Raw genomic sequence first — 22,862 nt, 5'->3', positions numbered from 1 at the left:
CCAGAAATCAATGATCTAAAAGAATGGGATTAAGCTATTTTACATATATGTAATTGTCCTGTAAGGTTTCTTGTCTGAATGCAAACGTTTTCACCAGAATCGATCTGAGAAATAAAACAGACAAAGGTTAAAAAGGGGTAGCCCTCGTTCCCAGGAACCCCCACAAGAAAACATTTCATGACCCTCGGTCCAAGGAACCACCACTCCCAAACACTCATAACTCTCGTTGCGAGGAACCCCCACTCCCTAAAACTTATAGCCCTCGTTCCAAGGCACCCCAATTCCTAGCACACATAACCCCCTTTCCCAGAGACTCTCACTCCCAAACATAACCGTCGTTCCGAGGGATTCCCAGTCCCAAACACACATAGCACTCGTTCCCAGGAACCCCGACTCCCTAACAATATTAGCCCTCGTTCCAAGGCCCCCATTCCAAAAAACACATAGCCCCCGATCAAAGGAACCCCACTCCCAAACACACATAGCCCTCACTCCCAGAGACTCAACTCCATAACACACATAGCCCTCGTTCCCAGGAACCCCACTCCCCAAACACATATAGCCCTCGTTCCAAGGACCCCCATTCCCAAACATACATAGCCTTCGTTCCCAGAGACGCCACTTCCTAACACACATAGTCCTCGTTCCCAGAAACCCCCATTCCCCAACACACATAACCCTCTTTGCAAGGAACCCCCACTCCCTAACACTCATAGCCCTTGTTCCAAGGAACACCAACTCCCAAACACACAAAACCCTCGTTCCCAGAGAATTCCACTCCCAAACACACACAACCCTCTTTCCCAGGGATTCCCACTCCTAAACACAGATAGCACTCGTTTCCAGGAATCCAAACACAAATAGCCCCCATTCCAAAACACACATATCCCTCGTTCCAAGGAACCCCAACTCCAAAACACACATAGCCCTCGTTCCAAGGAATACCAACTCCCAAACATATAACCCTCGTTCCAAGGAACCCCAACTCCCAAACACAAATAGTCCTCGTTCCAAGGTCCCCCTCGTTCTAAGAGACTCCAATTTCCTAACACACATAGCCCTCGTTCCAAGGAACCCCCGTTCCAAAACACACATAGCCCTCGTTCCAAGGAACCCCAACGCCCAAACACACATAGCCCTCATTCCCAGAGACTCCCACTCCCTAAAACTCATAGCTCTCGTTCCCAGGGACCCCTACTCCACAACACAAATAGTCCTCGTTCCCAGGAACCATATTCTCTCCAACACACATAGCTCTCGTTCTCAGGAACCCCCACTCCCAAACACGCATAGTCCTCGTTCCCAGGAACCCCCACTCTCAAACACGCATAGCCCTCATAGCGTTCCCAGGAACCGTATTCTCTCCAACACACATAGCTCTCGTTCCTAGGAACCCCCACTACAAAACACGCATAGCCCTCGTTCCCAGTAAACCCCACTCCTAAACACGCATAGCCCTCGTTCCCAGGAACCATATTCTCTCCAACACACATAGCCCTCGTTCCAGGACCCCCATACACACACACTCCCTAACACATACTGCCCTCGTTTCCAAGAACCTATCACTCCTAAGCACACACTCCTACATGGACAACTCTATGTTGTTGTTTGTATATTGTGTATATACACAAACATACATAGCCAAAGTGTAAATCATCACCACTTGGAAATTAATCCAAACCCTTTTCAAAAGTTATGTAAAGTGATTTTTTGATGAAATATGAAAATGCCGTACTGTTTACATAAATATTCGAACTACATACAAGTCTCCGGGAAAAATCGAATATGAGAATGTTAATAAATATGGTTCGTGGCTGTTGCAATGCAGCTTGTACCTATCAACCTGGGTGAAGCAATACAGTCAGTCCCCACTCAAGTAAGACATTATTCCTCCTCATGTGGGGAAGTTGTCAGTTACTTTGGAACAACTAAGTGCTGGTACGGAATCCAGGAACAGTTTTCAATAACTTGGTACCTTCATATAACTGAAATGCTTTTGAAAACGCCGCTGAACACAGTCATGTGAAACAAATATTCGGTGTAAGGTGTGTTCATAATTTTAAAGAATGACCTCAGTGACATTTAATTTTACCTTTTTCATGGGTAAGTGGAAAGAGAAAAAAAGACAATATCTGTTTGTTTAAAAGGTTTCGCTTTTTCATTTTTGAGAAATTATCTCTATTTTAATTATAAAAAGAAAAAACTATCTAGCGCATCGACCGTCTCGACTTTTCGGAACAGCAGGAAAAAACCCTTCTGAAAAACCTGTTCAGCCGTCCACTTGACTCTTCACTCGTTTCACTTGTATCGCTCAAAGTTGTGTTCGAGGTGTCTCTGATATCAATAAAGTTGTTAGAAATGTTGAGTTTATCGGCACTAAAAGTGGATAAGCCCATGACAGAAATCTCCCTGTCCTCGCTTGGAAGGGTAGGAGAGTCATTCACGAAACTTTCAAATTTGATATCAAGGTTTAGCATGCTTTGATTCTTTCTGGGATCTTTCAACCAGCTGTTATTAGCTGCTTGTGATGGCAATTTCGGAGGTAAGGATTCACTGCTTTCGGATAACTTTGGGCCTAACTTTAGAAATGGTAAATCGAATCCATGTGACATTGCGGAAATAGAATCATACTTTGAAAAGTCCACGGATGGTTGCTCAAAGTCGACTGAACTTGTTCTGGAAAATGATACGCTATTTTTTGGAGACTGAAACTTTTGAGGAAAGTTAAGATCGTGCTTTGAAGAATAAGCATTGTCTGAACTGACGCTGGATCTTTTGTCAAATTCTTTAGAGAGTGATCTCGGTGAAACTTCGTTTCTCTTTGGAGGCTGAAGTGTGAGATTGCACCAAATGTCGCCTCGTTCTGGCATATAAACTTCACGTATAGTAGATGTGAAATTATCCCAGACTTCAGCTTGGTTTGTGCTCGTACACATCTGATAGACTTGAGTGGCTTTGAATTGACTTCTTATCTGAAAATAACATCAAAATGTATAAACATTCACAGTCAATATATTCAGTCTGAAGAATAAAATATTATACACAATGTACACGTGTGCGCAATGTGCAGAATTTCTAACTACGAGGTGGCTAACCTAAATGTCTTTTTCTGGGACGGGGCAACGTCTTTTACTATTTTTGGCGTCTGTACGGTACGTTTTTACGTTAACCTCATTTTGAAATTACACTGACAGTAAAGGCAGAGCATTCGTCATAATAAAGTTGCATTATCGTAAACTAGTCAGACTTTTCAAATCAACATTTTGTCTTTTATGTTTAGAAATATCGAACAGATAATTATTCATTATATTTCCTCTTTACATACATAGAAATTAACTGAAGTCTGTACTTTCTCAAAGTGGAGACCATAAACATGTAAGTCAACGACCTCGGAAAAATATACGGCAAACAATAAAAAAATCATGATAACAATAGATCAAATTGGATTCTGAAACATCAATCCACAGTAACTTAAAAATGGTAAAGATAAATTATCTAAAGAAAATACTGATATTTGAGTACATTGTCTTCTAATGTTTCCATTAGTAACGTGACCCTTAAAAGGTAAGAGCATATGCTATATATGAATTACACAGTCATGTGGACAAAGAAAATTAGCAGTGATTTTAACTTTACATTTTATAGAGATTGTATAGCGTTTACAAAACAACCTGACAACGAATCTTAAGTATATCTATGTACATTTGTAAATAAATTAAGCAAAAAATGAGTAATTAGAACAAGAAAGGAAAAGGTTCAAACATTTTCAGTTACAACTAATAACAACGGACAGTCTACAAACACTGGTATTTTTGCCACTGACAGTTCCAAGTCGGCGTCGACCTTGTTCGTTTTTGTTTGTTTTGCCCTTTGTCAAATTGTTTGACGTTGCCTACACATTCGATAATACAGTGGATGGCTTATTGGATATTCCTATCGGAGCTAATTTTCAAAGAACCGCACCATTAAATCTTATAACACAAATTATGATTTAATGGAACATACTACATATTAAATGACCATGTTTACGCCATACGACGTACACTTCCTATGCAAATCGAGTTCTTCATGCATGAGGAAAGCAACTGTAGAAATTATAAAATCTTGCATATGTCAAAAAAGGTTCTTGTTTCCATGTTAATGGTCATCATGTCAAATCTTTTTAAATGTTATTTAATGCATACTGAATAAAATTCCTAAGTGCCTCGCTAAACTGTACGAGTATGCATAGACCAAATTGTATTTTTTTTTTTTGCTTCACCACATGTATTGTTTTAAGTAGTTCTAAATATTAGCATGTGTCAGAAAACTAACATGCTTTATTGTTGCTAAGAGCAAAGTAGATTTGAAACAAATCAAAGTAATATAATTTCCAGCCTAAGAATTAGAGCACACGAAATGCATCATTGTCACACTTGTAAAATGCGATGTTTTAACCAAACGTTCGTTTACTTTTTTTCCTAAAATATATTTTTTTCTTGGGATACTTTTGTTTCACTACCTTACTTGGAAATGCGTTAGATAATCATTGAAAATCTGGAAACTCAGCGATTTCGTTTAGTGTACGAATTTACTCATATTATAGTGAATATAATTTTTCTGCACCTATTTTTCATTAAAGTTTCTAATCATATCTAACGGAGAAATTAGATATACAACAGAGACTGAATATGTCTTCGTGAATGATGCTCCATGACTCTAAAAGAGTTTAAGTCCAAATCATGTTTGTGAACGTAAAAAATGATGAATGTCTGAAACTAAGACGAAGCTAAAGCCGAACCTAAGATGGTGAAAACAAACAAGAAAGTCTAAATCGCTACGGCTAAATTTGAATTTCGACTTTCGTCGTCGTGGTTCCAAGTATCGTTATTTGAGGAGAAAAAGGGGAACATTCTCGAAGGTTCAAATGGAAACACCTTGTATAATACTAATTATCATAATTGTAAAATGTTACGCTATTCATGACAAGAACTAGTAATTTTTTTATTATTTAAACCTAATTAAGAATCTGGAGTATATGTGATAGTTCCCGGAAGTTGTGTCAATCCGGTTTGCTTATTTCAAAGGATATTTGTAGTAGTTGAGGCAGAATTATTCATAGGAACAGAACAGAACAGAGCATAGGAACAAAAACCTTCACCAAAAAGGTACTAAATGTAATGAAAATGTTATTATGCTTTTCACTATTTTTTTTTTTATGATTACTTGTGTTCTTCAATTTAGCCTTTAGTCTGCTGGTGGCAAGTGATTTTGCCTTTGCGGCCAGTGCAGATCATAGTCTGCCTGCATGTCCGTGGTCTGCACCGTTCGCCATTCAGTCAATAAATTTACAGTGAACATCCCTTTGAATCATACGTTGTACTGCACAAACTGAATAATGGATCAGTCCATTTTAGAAATTTTGCAGGATGCAGGTTAAGCCAGAAGGCAGAAATTAGAATTATGGAATTATGATAAAGAAGAATGATATGATTGTGTGTTCACCTTTATTTTCTTTGCTACGTTCTGGTACGATAGTGAGAGAATCTGCAGCGGAATGAGTGACAAGAGGTCATAATCTATGACGTCACCGCTAAGAACCACTCTTGCTATAACAAGGCACCTAATCCCTAGGCCGAGACAGACGAAGCTGGTAGCGTGGTCGCCAATCAATCCCACAAATCTCCCTTCTGCCAGCAATCTGTCAGTGATGTTGTACTTCTTACGTAATGTCGTCTGCAGTGAAGGTTCATCCATCTACTCTGAAAATAGAAAATGTAAATGGACCTCATAACTTGTAATATTCTACAAATAAATTTCTCATTTATCATATTTATTCCCATGTCAATAATGTAAAGTATCGAATATAATATTTTTATATCTTGATTGCTGTGGTTGTATACTGACCTGTTCGTCCGTCCGATTTACTTAAGTATTTTTATAAAGGTATTTCATTGTTATACATGCTTTCGTATTAGGTCCATGATGACAGCAGCTTTAAACAGAATTTGAATTTTGATGATATGAATCAAAGTTGACCAGGCATCAACTGAACCGCCTATTAGTTTCTAGCCTGAGGCATCAACTGAACCTCCTATCAGTTTCTAGCCTGAGGCATCAACTGAACCTCCTATCAGTTTCTAGCCCGAGGCATCAACTGAACCGCCTATCAGTTTCTAGCCCGAGGCATCAACTGAACCGCCTATCAGTTTCTAGCCTGAGGCATCAACTGAACCTCCTATCAGTTTCTAGCCTCATCCAAATGCATGAATCCGTCAAACATCCTCGTCGCCATTGTAGTAAAATACCACAGACTCTACCGGGGATCGAACCCCGGACCTCGTGATCTGAAGGCGGACACTCTAACCACGTCGCTAAAGGGTTAACCCAACAGAAAGACTGTTGGAAGTGGCCTTATATACCTACAACCACTACACAATAATTTTCGAGCACCAGTCCTTTTACATATCATTTCAGCTCGACATTCGATATTCAAATTTTCAAGCAACTTTTACATTTGAAGTCATATTGACATTTCACATTCGAATTTCGATCACTTTATACGTATCAAGTCAGCTCAACATTTAACATTCAAGCTTTCTAAAAAATAAAAAAAATTACATTTCAAGTCAGCTCGACGTTCGACATTTAATATTTCAAGCAACTTTTACATTTAAAGTCAAATTGACATTCCACATTCAAATTTCGATCACTTTATACGTATCAAGTCAGCTCGACATTTAACATTCAAGCTTTCTAAAAACGTTTACATTTCAAGTCAGCTCGACGTTCGACATTTAATATTTCAAGCAACTTTTACATTTAAAGTCAAATTGACATTCCACATTCAAATTTCGATCACTATATACGTATCAAGTCAGCTCGACATTTAACATTCAAGCTTTCTAAAAACTTTTACATTTCAAGTCAGCTCGACGTTCGACATTCAAATTTTCAAGCAACTTTTACATTTAAATTCAAATAGACATTCCACATTCAAATTTCGAGCACTTTATACGTATCAAGTCAGCTCGATATTTAACATTCAAGCTTTCTAAAAACATTTAAATTTCAAGTCAGCTCGACGTTCGGCATTCAAATTCAAACACCTTTTACGCATCATGTTAGCTCGACATTCGACATTCGAATTTTCAAGCACCTCTTCGTATCAAATGTAAAACCACCTCGATATATAACATTCGGCATTAAAAATTGTTTGCTCGGTTTTTAATGTAAAAAAAGCCCAGTCATTTATCAGTGAGGATTTTGTTTGTTATATGAAGTAGTAAGTCGACAAAACTGCTATTCTATTTGTATGTGAATGCAGTTAGGAAGACGCTTGCCGGTGTAACTATAGATCAATATTTTGTAGCCAAAAATTATAAAAAGAATAATCTTTATTAAGGTATTAGATCACTAATAGAGAACCTTCTTTTTGAAGAGTATTCAATTACTACCATAAACCTACTTTTACTGCAATTCTTTGGGGGCGTAGGTTCAAGCCCTTCTGGGACCAAATTTTATTTTCCTTATTTTCCTTTTTTTTAGTAAGTTTTTACTTCTTTTAAGACTTATTATTGATTTCTTGTACAAAAATGGAAAAAAGATGAATCTTAAAAGCGATTTCTTGGTGTTCAAAGTGAATTTACTACTTAAACAGAAGGGGTAGAGGTACACATCTTTAAACATTTTGAGTTATGCGCGGTGAAAGTTCTCTATTTTGCTTTCACTCTTAGATTATATATTGTGGAAGAAATTTAAGTAGGTTTTACGTCTGCCCTAAGGTTATATTTAAATGGAGTAAGCAAAATTCAAAACAGGAACACAGCATTCGACCTTATTTTTTCGATGATGTAGTATGAATTCTGTCTCATTAAATCCGTTTACTTGAGGCACCATAGAAAAATTGATATTGACATTTTTACTTTGTGTTTTATAATCGTTTACCAATAGTTTGATGTTTCTTTTATTAAAATTAATGGTAAAATGAGTTCTCTGCAAACGTTTTGGACAGTGGCCATCACTTTGAAATTTGTCTCTACTTGAGCTTGAGGAGATACCATTAGTTATACAAAATTGATAAAAAACGGCACAGTAAAAGTTGTTTAAAAATTGCAAAATAGTGCAAAACACGGTTACCTTTCAGAATATACCAAGCAAAGGCCATTTTGTAAACATTACTATTTAGTGATCTAATACCTTAAAGTTTAAAAGTGATTTACTAAAATTACATTAAATGTTTCTGATATATACGTACAATATTTAAACATTTAAGCACTTTGATTGGTTTACCTTACGTTTAATGGACCTCATGTAATCAACTTTGTATTCATACCCATATTTGGTGATATGCTTAGGACATACACCTATATTTTAGATTAGATTACGTGGCGCTCGAGATAAGATGTTGTGCTGTCAAAATTAGATGTTGTGCGCTCGAGATTAGATGTCGTGTTGTCAAAATAAGATGTCGGGCGATCGAGATGAAATGTCAAACAATCGAAATCAGACATCGTGTGATCGAAATGAGATGTCATGCGTTTGAGATAGGATGAAGTGAGGTCGACATAAAAATTCGAGCGCTCGAGGTAAGATGTCCAGTGATCGAAAAATATTTCGAGTGCTCGGGTAAAAAAGATGTCGAATGATCTGGACAATAATCCGTGCGGTGAAAATAAGATGTCGTGTTTTCGAGATCAGATATCGTGTGCTCGAGATAAGATGACGAGTGCACGAATTAAGAAATTCTGTCCTCGGGAAAGGATGCCGTGTGTTCGAGTTAAAATATCTAGAGTTTGATATAATTTTATCTTTAACAAGAGTTAAAAACAAATAGCTAAACAGTTCTACATAAAAAATACTGATTATTTTTTTTTTAAAAGAGAGAGTATCAATTCAAGTGGTATACATTTAAAAAAAAGAACAGTCCATAGAAATAGTTGTATCCTGTATAAAGAAACATTGGCTGTGAGTATTAAAGGGACTGATATCCAGATCGTACGACAACAAGGAAAAAGAAAATATTAAAATATCGAGAAATTATTCTTACACTTCTTAAGAAGGCTCTAAAATTTAGTTACAGATAGATTATGTAGCGATTCTCGTATCGGGTGGCCTCGGTAGCTCAATTGGTAGAGCGTAAGCCGAAGGTGCGAGGTTCGAATCCCGGTCGAGGCTGCACATTTTTCCTGAGACTGTCACATTTGGAGGCTCGTCCGGGATGCTCACCCTTGGAGCCCATGCAGGGCGAAGCAGTTTGGCTGTAGTGTGCATCTGAAATCGGTTAACAGTCTGCGGCAGACATTGGCCAGGAGTGCCAATGTCTCGCAATAAGAGGGAAGGTGCGTAGCGGTTCTCGTATCGGGTGGCCTCGGTAGCTCAATTGGTAGAGCGTTGGCACGGTAAGCCGAAGGTCCGAGGTTCGAATCCCGGTTGAGGCTAGAGTCCATTCTCTTTAATATGGGAGTTTTACAAAGTTAAAACACAAGAAAATTAAATTACCTGATATTTATTTATGTCCCATAATTGTCAATATAACCTGTTGAATGCTTCTATGGCTTTTGCTTATCTTCGACGTATATTGTGTCTAGACGTCGTGCCTTAGAAACAACGTTATCTGACGTAAAGAACGTTGACGTCATTAATAACGTCAACAACTTAAACGTCATCCATTGAATAGAAATGAGATTGTCACACTTATCATGGTCACGGTTAAAAACAAGGGTTTCCACAGAACATACTGACCAAGGTTTTTGGCTCACCCGACAGCCCGCAATGGAAGATAAACGAGTTTCCATTCTATCAGGTTTTTCGAAAAAATTAACAATGCTTTTATATTCGAAAGGTGAATAGAAATTTCGAATTAAGTATTATACTATTCCAAAACTGTGCTGCTTTAAGAAACGATACTTGTATATGTTTAATATTTGTTTGAAACAAAATTCATTCATTGATATATATATATATAGAAATATTACTTACCGTGTGTAGCTCATTCTTTGATGTCATTTTAAGAAAGAATATGGAAACAATTTGGTGTGCCCCATTTTTGTCAGGTATCGCTGAAAAAAATGGTATCAACAGACGAATTAATTTTACTTGTCACATGTTAACACCAAAATCATATAAATAGAGGATCTTACACAGGGGTCATTTTATATTTTGATTTATTGTTGATCAGTTTATCATTTTTATACAACAAGTTCAATAAGTGCTAGCCCTCAATGTTATGCATATATCTTAATATATATACCATACAGTTGTTGATAATTTGTCGAAAGAATTAGACTTATTTCAGGTCACGCAAAGTATATGCTCAACAGATCTTGACCCCCTGAGAATCAGCTTGCTTTTTCGGGTAATATCATGATTTCAAAGCCTGATTTACTAAAGCTATAATACTTTGGAAATTTGACGGCCAAATATTGATCTTTATCTGAATTTTAGTTAGGCTTTTGATATTGCAGTTCGACATCAGCTGAATGTTGTTTCTAACCTCACAGCTTTCTGTTTAAGTTTGACATAAGCACAACTGATAACGTTCAATGTGTGCTTAGCATATTTCTCGAGGTAGTCCGAGAGCTGAAAATGTACATTTCAAATAAATATAAAATGTCAAACTGAAAGTGAAATTAGAACTGTTAGAATTAAAATATTTCCATGTTTTAGAAAAGATATTGCCTATTATTATTTAAAGTATCATTGTAATGATTATTATTATTTTTATTATTACTATAAGCGATTAAATGTACTCCTTCGGGTGAACACATTCAACCTACTCCTGAGGCAACATTTCAAATCGTTAGCCGTTTGGACAGTTCGCAAGGGAATCATTTGGCTATAAGCACCAGAGTCCACAAGCCAGAGATGAACAGAGGCGAGTCCGTTACCCTCTTCTTCCTACATAGAACACTCTATAAATGTCGCTCACAGAAAGACCTTCGCACGAGAGATAACTTGGTCAGTTTGCAAAGTGTTAAAATAAAAAAAATAAAAAAAACAACTAATGACACATTGTTGAATTGCTTTAGGTTTCAAACCTTTAAACCGGAGAATGATCATGTACAGGTGTTGGTCTGATCATTACATACATTATATATAATTACGTTTGACAAATTTAGAAAAACAATATTTTGAGAAAGAAGTTTGATAGTCCCTCTCAAACTAGAACTTGGACAGTAGTAATACATGATATATAACAGAGACCAGAGACTGGTAGTCCGTCCATAACACAGCAACTTTCCATCTTGTCTTCAGCACTTTGGTAGATTTTAAGACACAATAGTCTAGGAGGCGAACCATTCTGAATCACAGGAGGTAAGCAAACACTTTACATGAACCTTAATAATGCCGTTCACATCCAGAAGGGAAGGAACTGTTTATTTTCCATTTGCATAATTACAATCTTTGTTACTTCTCTTTGAACATCACAGAATGACCGACCGTTAATATGCAACATAGCCTATTACGGTGTTCCGATAGGACCAGCGCAGCGAAGCGCGAAGGTAACACGGTACGATGGCGAAGTGTGACAGTACGATGACGATAACACGATAGTACGATGGTGAGTCGCGCTTTGCCATCGAACTGTCGTGTTATCACCATCGTACCGTCGTACGTTCACGCTTCGCGTTCACAGGGAGCAGGCGCTGACCCTAATGGAACACTGTAGACTATGAAAGGGTTCGAATCATTCTCTAAAAAATTTCTAACATGTTATATAAAAACTGAACCAAATGTACAAATGTCATACAAAGCACTATATTTTTTTTTGATTTAACGATACTACTAAACATTAAACAATTCACTGTTGATTAATTCTGACCTTCTATGCCTATTATATAACCGCCCGCCTTGTTTTGTTCTATAAAATGGTCAATGGTCTATCACCCGCCTACCTGTCTTCACTAATTCCTGAAAACCAACATAATATCAATACTAGATTTAATCAAAGAAACATCAGAAATATCCTTTGCCAGTCACATTCATACAAATCTTCCTTTCTTCCTAAGACAATAAACGACTGGAACGTACTTCCTCAACATATCAAATCATCTCCTTCAGTCAATGCCTTCAAATCAAATCTGAATAAAAACCTACCGAAATCAAATCCTTTATTTAATGCTGGATCCAGAAAAGGTCAAATTCTTCATGCTCGATTACGTCTAGGTTGTAGCTCCCTTAACTATGACCTCAACCGCCGAGGAATCACAAACACCGCTAGATGTGATTGTGGTGAGATAGAAACTGTCGACCATTATCTGCTTCATTGTCGAAAATACCAAAATCTTCGAAGTGACATATTTTCCAATCTCCAATGCGCTCTAACTCTTAACAATCTACGGTATGGCGATGAACATCTATCTTATCAACATAATATTTCCCTATTCACTGACGTTCAACGATTTATCATCTCAACAAATAGATTCAATACATAAGCATCGACAATCAACATCTCCCCTCTCCCACCCCCAAACGACGACGAGAGACAATAGCATAAACATGCTCGTTAATTCTTCAATCATCATTAAAACACACACACACACACACACACGCACGCACGCACACGCGCACGCACACGCACACGCACACGCACACACACAAACACAAACACAAAAAAAACAAAAAAAAACCCCCCACACACACAAACTTTGCATTATGCATATATTTTTCACATTTGTATCCCGATTAACATAACATGATACACATACTTATACAGCCTAGTTACTATTCTTCATCTAACCTCTGTTTTTCTTACGGAGCGGAATTCATATAAGTTTTAAGTAGCTTGTTTTCCAATCCATTCGATTGAAAATTTCTTTGTTTGTTTGTTTGTACTATTTTGATTGATGTATGTCTTTTTATCAAAATTTGTTAATTTAAATATAGTACTCATGTTTGTATATTAAATTTGTAGAAATAAATACAGTTTAAACTAACCGCTCGGAATTTCCCGCGAGATTACGTATTCGGGTATGACATTTCGGAATTGTTCGGACGATAGTTCACTTTGTCACATTGCCTTCAATATATTCCGGAGAATGGCGAAATCTCATGTGGAGAATACGTAAATCGAATTACGGGTCCGCTTTCTTGATTTATGACGGGTGGTTTCTTCAAAAATGTAAATAACAGCGATGATGAAAATAATGATACTGATAATAATAATAATAATAATAATAATAATAATAATAATAATGATAAAAATAATAATAATAATAATAATAATAATAATAATAATAATGTTGAAAATGAAATAAACGAAGAAATAAATGTTCCCATTACTGAAAATGAAATAATGGCAGCAATAAAAACTTTAAAAAATAACAAAGCAAGTGGTTATGATAAAATTGTAAATGAACAAATAAAAGCATCTTTACCATTGATGAAAAATATATATGTTAAACTCTTTAATCTAATTTATGAAACTGGTGTAATCCCAGAACTTTGGACAATAGGTATTATCAACCCAATATATAAAAATAAGGGCGACATAACAAAACCTGAAAATTATAGGCCTATAACATTGTTAAGCTGTCTAGGAAAAGTTTTTACCAGTATTTTAAATAAAAGAATAACTGACTATGTTGAATCTAATAACATTTTAAACAATATACAAGCGGGTTTTAGAAAAGGTTTCTCAACAGCAGACAATTTATTCATCTTACACCACATTATTCAATATCTAAATAATAACAAGAGAAAATTATTCTGCTCATTTATTGACTTAAAACAAGCTTTCGACACGGTCTGGAGAAATGGTTTATGGGAAAAATTAATGAATACCAAAATCAACGGAAAGTGTCTCCAAGTCATCAGAAATATGTATAATGACATAAAATCCTGTGTTAGAGTAAATTCAAAATTTTCTAACTTTTTCTCTTGTAATATTGGAGTTCGTCAAGGGGAAAATTTATCACCTTTGCTTTTTTCACTATTTTTAAACGATCTAAAGGACTTTTTTCAAAATAACAGTAATGTACGAGGAATAACAATTCAAAATGAACAAAATACAAATGAACTCTTTAATCTCTTAAAAATCTTTATTTTACTTTACGCTGATGACACAGTAATATTGGCAGAAACAGCGAATGACTTACAGAAAGCTTTAAATACTTACGAACAATACTGTGATACTTGGAAACTTAAGGTAAACATCTCAAAAACGAAAATTGTTGTTTTTGCTAAAGGTAGACAACCTATATATAATTTTACTTTTAAAAATGAAGCCCTAGAGGTCGTGAATGAATATAAATATCTTGGTCTGTATTTTAATAGAAGTGGCTCTTTTCTTAGTTGTAAAAAACATATTTCAAACCAAGCAACTAGGGCAATGTATAGTCTTATTAAAAACTCCAATCGTCTTAACCTTCCAATAGATTTACAAATAGATCTCTTTAACAGAACTATCAGACCTATTTTACTTTATGGAGCTGAAATATGGGGTTTTGGTAAACTAGATTTAATAGAGCGTGTACAATTAAAATTTTTAAAATATGTATTAAAATTAAAAAGGTCTACTCCTAATTATTTTGTTTATGGTGAAACGGGATGTATGCCATTGTCAATAGATATAGAAGAAAAAATAATTTCGTTTTGGTCAAGGCTCTGTGTAACTGAAGGTGGAGACACCCCAAACAAATTATCAACTGCAGTTCATAAAAATATTTTACAATCAACAGAAACCATACCTATTGAAATGCTTAAAATAAAGTACCCATGGTTATACAATGTTCGATCTATTTTGATTAAATGCGGCCTTGTTAATATATGGACAGATCAAAATTTTCCGAATGCAAAATGGTTAAAGATGACCGTTAAACAAAAACTACAGGATTTATTCTTAAATAATTGGTATTTTTTAGTTGAAAATTCAAGCAATAGCACATTCTACAGAGTATTTAAGAACTCTTTTGGTATTGAACCTTATTTATCCAAACTACAACCCTCTCTATTATATAATTTCATTAAATTTAGAACAAGGAATCACCGCTTTCCTATTGAAACGGGAAACTGGTCAAGAATACCAATAAATGAAAGAACTTGTAACTCATGTAGAAACAAAATTGGGGATGAATTTCATTATTTATTCGAATGCGATCAGTTCTCCGATGCCAGAAGACAATTTATCAAACCATATTTTTATCGACGTCCGAATATGTTTAAATTAGAAAAATTAATGTGTACTAGCAACAAATCAGAATTTTTGAAGCTTTGTAAGTTTGTAAAGGTTATCCTACGAATTGCTAGAAATTAGAATGTAATCTTTCCTCCATATTTACAGATTATTATTTCTATTAATATGAATTGTGCATATATCATGTGTTTAATATTAATTGTTTATAACTGATATACTGTACTTTGATGTGTTTATATATGGTAGCCTCGTAATAGATCATATTGTCTATTGTAAATTCCTCATATTTGCATGTGTGTACATGTATTGAGAGAATAAACGAGATGTTCTGTTCTGTTCTGTTCTGTTTCGGGGAATTTCTTTGGTAGCAGTATTAGTAATACAGTAATGTTCACAAGTATCTTACAAACAAACAAATTTGTTCGACCTCAAACAAAATGGTGTGATAATATCACTTAAAATGAGGAAATAAGTTTATTTGGAATTTTAAGGATTATAATTGTATTTTTCTGGTGTAACCAAGTCTTATAAGGCATTCATTAACCCCAAGTACATTTAATGATAATAAAAAACCCATCTTATTTCATTTACCCTTGTGGAAACTGTCAAGTTAGTGAATGAGTTGGTTGGATTTTACGGCGATTCGACATAAAAAGGCTGCATGTCACCGAAGAGTAGTAAAATTGAAAAGTGTAGAAATAAAAGAAAATATTTTCTAAAATATCAGTTTTAGCAAGAAATGTAAATAATGAAGTCTAAAAGAGTGAGTTAGTGAGTTGGATTTTACGGCGATTCCTCAAAAAAGCCATCCTACTTCAAAAAGTCACCGCACCCGGTAAAGGGAGAAAAATAATGAACAGCTTTTATCCTGAACCCTGGTTAGTTATTTTCTCTTAGTTTTTAAAACATCCAAGTTTCTACGCACAAACACGAAAGTCTTTTTTTTCTCACTCCATCCCCTCTCTATGTCTGCGATTAAAATACTGGTATTCATTCAGCTGATATTCATTTCAGAAATTAATTATTTTAATAGGCAAACCAGGCCTATTTTTACTATTTAAAGTCTGTACTATTCTATAATTATCATCTGAAAATTGGCAGATCGTGATTCCTATCGGAAAGAAATATTGCAAAAGGCTTTTACCTGGATCACGATATGTCATTAATAACATAGTAACTCAGTCTAGAAATATAACTAGGGAAATTATGGAACATATATATTAGGTTCTGGGGGTGTTTTTTTTTGGGAGGGGACTTACGAAACGTTTTCATGAATTTATATAACGTTGGGCACACAAAATTCATGTACATCATGGCGTAATGACAAGTGGATATTTGAGTGTAAGAATGTCAGAACAGAACAGAACAAAACAGAACAGTAATTTATTGATATAATTTGAGCACGAACAGTTCATCGTTTTAAGAACAAATTGTAATAAAACATTCATAGCTACTGTATGCAATAAACAAACCAAAAGATCATTTAGTTAAAATTCATTCAATATTGGATGCAACGTGACCTGCCGTGAGACACACAGACACATATGTAATGTTTTATAAGTGATATTCATCCTTCAGGAATAATATCAGAGTGCTAGAATACAGGGACAATCCTCATTGATATATGACTTATTCACATCAAAGTACTGATATAAAGAAGATCTTCTATTAAAATTGTTGAGCGAAGAAACTCTGTAAACACCACAGTATATTTACTTTTTTCTAGGGAGAAAATCTAAAAATTTATATTATTTTATTTTTCCAGTCAAATACATTACATTGTACTTTAAAACTGACATTCCCTTCTTTTTGTTAGCCAGTGCCTCTAAATTACTCAACTTAAGATTCAATTATCTCCGTATACAAGGAATTCATACATTTTCTACCAACCAATATCTTGTAGAAAGCCTTACCAGGTGCTTTTCTTTCTTCATATTTTTTATCTTTTATGATTCTGTCAACAGTTGGACAGAAAACAAACTGAATAATTGCAATGTTGAAATTTAAATACCAAAGTAGGTCACTATCTGGGCTTGTGCTAAAACACCATCGAGATTTTTATCTCGATTTTTCCGAAAACAACTCGAATTTATATTTGTTTTGGCCAGTGCTATAGCAACTGGCTATAGCTCTTAAATCAACTACTAAGTTTCAACCTCGCGTCGTTGTAGTTTTTTTCTATTTCTACCTGACGGCATCACATAAATATTCTGGACGTGTAAAAAATAGTACCATATTTATTTTTTATAATCTTGGTATTGTGTGAGTGTGTGAGCAACTGAGGACTACTGTTTTAAACAACAAAACAAGCAGCAATGGATTCTAGAATAATTATGAACTCGAAATATTCGGATTCACTCTGCTCTATGGTTTTAAGAGTTAGGGTTAGGGTTTAGGGTTAAGATTGAAATTGGCCCCACCCTGGGGCAAACATAGTTTTACATAGAGTTGTATCTTCTTGTCTTGAACCACAATGCACAGAGCTTAGATATTTGGCATGTAGCATTGTCTAGTGAACCTCTACCAACATTGTTCAAATCATGACCGGTCTATGCACAATGAAATGTTGATTCTTCAGGGGTATCGGTTGAAATATCCTTCAAGGGCTTTTTGATTATTTAAATAGCATATCCCAAACTAGCTACGTAATTTTAGGTTAAAATTACGCATAACCCCGGGCAACCATGTATTCTTTAACAGGTTTTAGGCCGAAAAGACTATAAGAATCTATGGATAAATAGACACTAAAGTCTTCTAATAAATACCATGTTTGTGCTTACCAGAAGAAAGTTCACCTTGACTTCAAAGCGTGAAAAGTTGACCTGAAAATTGGTCGAAACGGGAAAATACTCGGCAGTTCATAACATGGTATGGTTTTAGAAGGGCGAGCTTTAACAGCTTGCCACCAGTACATAAAGCATTACTACCTTAAGAAACATCCTTGATACACAGAAGTTATATAATAAACAAAAACACGTGAAACTTCTAACTTCCGCAATCAGAAAATGTCCTTTAGACAGTAAAACGCTACACTAATTGTTATAGAGAAAGTATTTTATATATATATTTTTTTGATGTACAGTATTGGTAAAACCACAGTGATATAAGAAATCCAATGAATATATAGTAAGGATATTGTTTAAACTGAGATACCGAGCTTGTTTGGAGACTGTTACAGAAATAATTTCCGTGGACTAGTGGATAAGGATTTAAAGCGATTTCTTTCCGCGTAGATCATTGGATAGAATTTCAATCCGTGTGTTTGCGAGCTGTGATTTCTCGAAATTGAAGGGACAAATATTGTCTATATTGTTATATCCGTGATCACTGAAGGGTAGAATACGCTATTTCGCAATACTTTAAGTTTGATTGAAGGCGTCAGTTGTGTTTGTTTAAAAGCTCGGTAAATGGGCGCTTATATATGATACACAAGAGGATAACTGGATGAAATTACACTGTCTTTCAATTCCTTCCCAACCAAAGGACACATGTAATTAAGAAAACTTGAGCACAAGAAGTGATTAATGGAAAATATTTCAAAATGATCATGCGGCAAAGACATTGAATGCAAAGTTATGCATTTTTGTTTGTATTTGTAACAAATAAAGGACATCCTGTTGGTAAAGGTATTTCGCGTAACAACATGTAAAATGGCTGTTCAACGACAGTCATTTGTAGAGCACGTGACTTGCCCGATTTGTTTGGATTTACTTTATAATCCGCGTGCATTGCCATGTATGCATACATTCTGTGCAGAATGCCTAAACTCCTATATCACAAGTGATTTTAAAACTGGTGATGATCAAGGCTTTGAATGCCCGGTCTGCAAAAACTTCACCAAGCCGCCAGGAAAAGGAATACATCCACGTTTATGGGCATACAATTTTCCAGTTAATTTTGCACTTAATGGACTTGTGGATGAGATAAAAACAAGACAAAAAAGAAACTCCGGCACCAAAAACGACGGTAATGAAACGAAAGGTGCTAGGTGCACAAGCCATTCGAATAGAGTTATTGAGTTTGAATGCATAGATCACAGCGACTCATTTTGCAGTGTATGCGCAGCACTCTTCCATAGAAACTGCAAGCAAGTGAATTTTCTGGAATATAAAGGAATCCAAATGACTAAGCTAGCTCCGAAAGACCGAAATCCCAATGAAAGCTCACTTGGTGTTAGTAAGAAGCACAAACGCGTTATTAGGATTAGTAAAAGTTTTGATGATGAAGAAACCATTCCAAAATCAGTTGATCCTCAAGTGCTGATGAACGATTTCGATAGAGCGCGTTCGATTGATGAAATTCGGAACGAAGATGAAACTTTACCTAAAGTTATTCAAGAAATACATGAACAGTCAATAGCAAATACCCGAACTGTGTTGTCTAGGTTATGTGTTAAAACTCCGGAAGACCATGAACACCAAAATGCTGTTCTGAAAAAGACTACTATTCCCCCAAAACAACTTGCTCTTTCAAGTCAAGAAATACACACACAAACGGATGCTATACTTCCCTATGTTGAGAATAACGTGGAAGAATCACCAAACCCAGCAATAAGCAATTTGAACGACATCTTAGAAGAAGACGAAGACATAATTTCTGTCGTCATAGATAAGGACGTCTCCAAGTCACACGTTAACGTAATAAACGAATTCTATATACGTGCTCAATGTGATCAAAAATGTTGTTCTGTGACAGGACTTTGCGCTCTAACAGATGGAAAACTGCTTCTAGCTGACAATTCTAACGGAAACGTCAAATTGTTTGACAGTAACGGAGTATGTAAAGCTTACGTTAAGCTCGAGTCAGAGCCTTGGGATGTTACAGCCATCGAGCAATATGAAGCAGCCGTCAGCTGTCCTACATCCGCGTGTATACATATCTTGCTCATTTGTGATACCATGACCATAACTAGAACAATAAACCTAAACAAAAGATGCTATGGGATTACTTACCACAACGGTGAGATATACATCGCAATGGAGAACGAAATACGTATTATTACCTACGAAGGAAAATTAGTACAGAAAATTGGTTCCGAGTCCATAAGAAAGAAACTTTTTACATTACCGTTTTCAACTCCAAAAGCTGTGTTCAGGTCTGCAAAGTACATAAGCTTAAATACTGATCAACAAAGTGTAGTCATTTTGGTTTCCGATTCCTCAAAAGTTTGCGTTACATCTATGAAGAGACAGGGCCAAGTTTTATCTCTACTTAGATTTGCCGAGGAGGACGGTGTACCATTTGGAGTATCTGCTGGTAGAGGGGGCGAATTCTGGGTTTGCCAAGATCCGAACAAACTAATTGCCATAAATTCGGATGAACATGGAAATCGTATAAAAACTGTTCTTGAACTGGACGCCATACAAGCTGTACACTTTAATAAGCTTTCAAAGCTAGTTTGGGTTTCACGTAGATCACATAATTTCATCACAGTTTACAAAGTTCAAAAAGATTCTTTATAACGATTTCTTACTAGAGCATGAAAGCTGTGCATTAGTCACATTAATTTAATCTTTTTTTAATCTTTTTACAAAACAGATACATTTGTATGAACTGATGAAAAGGTACCATGTGAAAGAATTACTTTATTAGGCCATTTTAACCTTTACCCTGCTAAATTTCTAAAATGGATTGGTCCATCATTCAAATTGGGTAATACCATTTATTATTCGAAGGGATGTTCACTGAATTATTACTGACTGAATAGCGGACAGTGCAGACCATGATCAGCCTGCACTGGTCTGCATTGGTCGCAAGCTCAAAACCAATTGCCGCCAGCAGGCTAAAGGTTCAGAGAAATTATTTTACTTTCATTGTAGGTTTCAGGTATTACAAAGTGTACCTTTTATAGATTTAGCCTAGATTTGACTGTAGTTAACCTTTTTGATACACGACTTTGATTTACATTAATGCATCGTTTAATTGTTTTAATTATGATTGGATGAATACTTTTATTTTATTGTCATAAATCTATAAATTGTGACTCATGTTTGTGTTGCTGTACAAAGTTTCTAAGTAACTAATTATTTAGATATGTTATCTGCTTTTTGTGTGTCCTAACCCCCCCCCCCCCCCCCCCGAGATAAATAAATAACTATTTTGTAGGGGCCTTTAGATTCCCCTTTGTCCGTCCATCTGTCCAGATGTCCGTCAGTTCGTACGATGAATTTTGTCGTTGACAATATAAAACTAAAGTAAAGTTGAAATATTTTCGTGAAATATTGGAGACTTGTGTCAGAAGGGTCCATTTTAAGCATTTATTATACTGCAATTCAATTTAACGCGGGCACGCAAATGTCATTGAAAGGTCATTTCAAATTTTACCATTATTTCCATTTTACCAAAAAAATAAAGTTCCAAATATATTTGGTAGGAGTTTGCGACACGCTGTCTAGACCTACCCACCTACTCATATCTTAGATCTTACAAAAACATAAAAAGCACCTTTTGTTTAACATTCAAACAAGCCCTATGTGGTTCTGAAACGATCTATGTATGAAAAGAATTGAAATCATCTGCCTTACCCTTGCATGATCGTAAGAGGCGACTAATAGGGTCTTAACACTTGGTTTTGCTGTAACTCTGTGAATCCAGCAGGTATGCAAGTTTTGATTCCGTACCTCGTGTTTTTATTTCGATGTAAATGAGATGTGAAACCAAAATTCGTGGTCCTGTTTGGCGCCATATAACCTATACTGTGTTGGTGCGCCGTAAAAAACCCAAATAAATAAATAAATAAATAAATAAATAAATAAATTAACATTCAACAAAGAATTCCAAACATTTAGATAATACCATATTGAAATGTCCTAATTTTGATACTTAATACTCCGAGTCTCATTGAATCAAACGATATCAATACATGCACACTCAATACACCTCCGTTTACTATAATTATAATCTGTAGCCAATTAAAAGGCACGTTACATTGCAATCTTTACATCGTAAATTTTTCATCGAGATACCTAAAGGTTGAATAATTATTTTCCACGAAAATGTTATTTGAATGAAATACTTTGAAGCTTTTTTTTAAAATACAGTTTGTATAATAGTTTGAGGATATTGCATGAATGTAATTTCGTACTATGTAGATTAAACGAGTTTAGTGAAATAATAAAATGCGATACTCTACTGAACATTTAATAACTTTTTTCAACGAGTTTGATAAATGCAGTATTAATGACACAAATGAAATATTCTCTTCATCACATATACGTTATCATGTTGCTTCAAAATTAAATTTACTTCTTTCTTTACCCACATTTTGCACTGTATACAATGACAATTTGAGCAAGGTCTTCTATACAACAAAGTCAACATATGTGTCACGTAAATATAAACTAAATATCCGTCAAACGTGATACGTAGTTTTATGACAAATTAGCGACTAAATGGATAATGTACTAGATTTTACAAGCGTTTCTTGTGACCGAATGGTAATTCTGACACTCTCAAATCGATTCTACCTGAATGATTTTCATCTCGATAATTAGAGGTCAACTATATTTCGACCATCCAATTACAATATCAACGTATAGATTGTACAAGTCGTAACTGTCATATATTCTTAACCCTTACCCTGCTTAATTTTTATAATGAACTTGTCCATCTTTCAGTTCGGATAGTACCATTAAAAGAGGTGCTTAACAAAAGGTACTGACTGAATGACGAACAGTGCAGATCATGATAGGACAGCACGGAAGGCTGATCAGAGGTACAAGGAATATGGGCTGGGGTCGATAGTTGC

At 35.4% G+C, this 22,862-nt stretch overlaps 2 protein-coding genes across 2 annotated transcripts; one reads left to right on the top strand and one right to left on the bottom strand.

The window, feature by feature from the left end:
• Positions 1-2,131: 2,131 nt before the first annotated feature.
• Positions 2,132-9,604, bottom strand: LOC123562594 (uncharacterized). The gene is made up of 3 exons (XM_045355222.2): positions 9,481-9,604; positions 5,485-5,741; positions 2,132-2,972 (listed from the first exon to the last, which is right to left on the bottom strand). Exons 2-3 carry the CDS (start codon positions 5,734-5,736, stop codon positions 2,208-2,210), a joined length of 1,017 nt encoding a protein of 338 aa, XP_045211157.2. The 5' UTR covers positions 5,737-5,741; positions 9,481-9,604; the 3' UTR covers positions 2,132-2,207.
• Positions 9,605-18,123: 8,519 nt separating this feature from the next.
• Positions 18,124-21,468, top strand: LOC123563382 (uncharacterized). Its single transcript, XM_045356141.2, has one exon. It carries the CDS (start codon positions 18,766-18,768, stop codon positions 20,575-20,577), a length of 1,812 nt encoding a protein of 603 aa, XP_045212076.2. The 5' UTR covers positions 18,124-18,765; the 3' UTR covers positions 20,578-21,468.
• Positions 21,469-22,862: the final 1,394 nt, after the last annotated feature.

Source organism: Mercenaria mercenaria, chromosome 2, assembly GCF_021730395.1.
Source record: "Mercenaria mercenaria strain notata chromosome 2, MADL_Memer_1, whole genome shotgun sequence".
Classification (NCBI taxonomy): Eukaryota; Metazoa; Mollusca; class Bivalvia; order Venerida; family Veneridae; genus Mercenaria; species Mercenaria mercenaria.
The sequence above is the reverse complement of the archived record's forward strand: the minus strand, read 5'-3'. Positions and strand labels throughout refer to the sequence as shown.

Excerpts from the sequence above, each read along its gene's own strand:
- LOC123563382 (XM_045356141.2), top strand. The coding sequence starts at position 18,766 with ATGGCTGTTCAACGACAGTCATTTGTAGAGCACGTGACTTGCCCGATT.
- LOC123562594 (XM_045355222.2), bottom strand. The coding sequence starts at position 5,736 with ATGGATGAACCTTCACTGCAGACGACATTACGTAAGAAGTACAACATC. Across the intron at positions 2,973-5,484 it reads ACGTAGCAAAGAAAATAAAG|ATAAGAAGTCAATTCAAAGC; the intron begins GTGAACACACAA and ends TGTTATTTTCAG.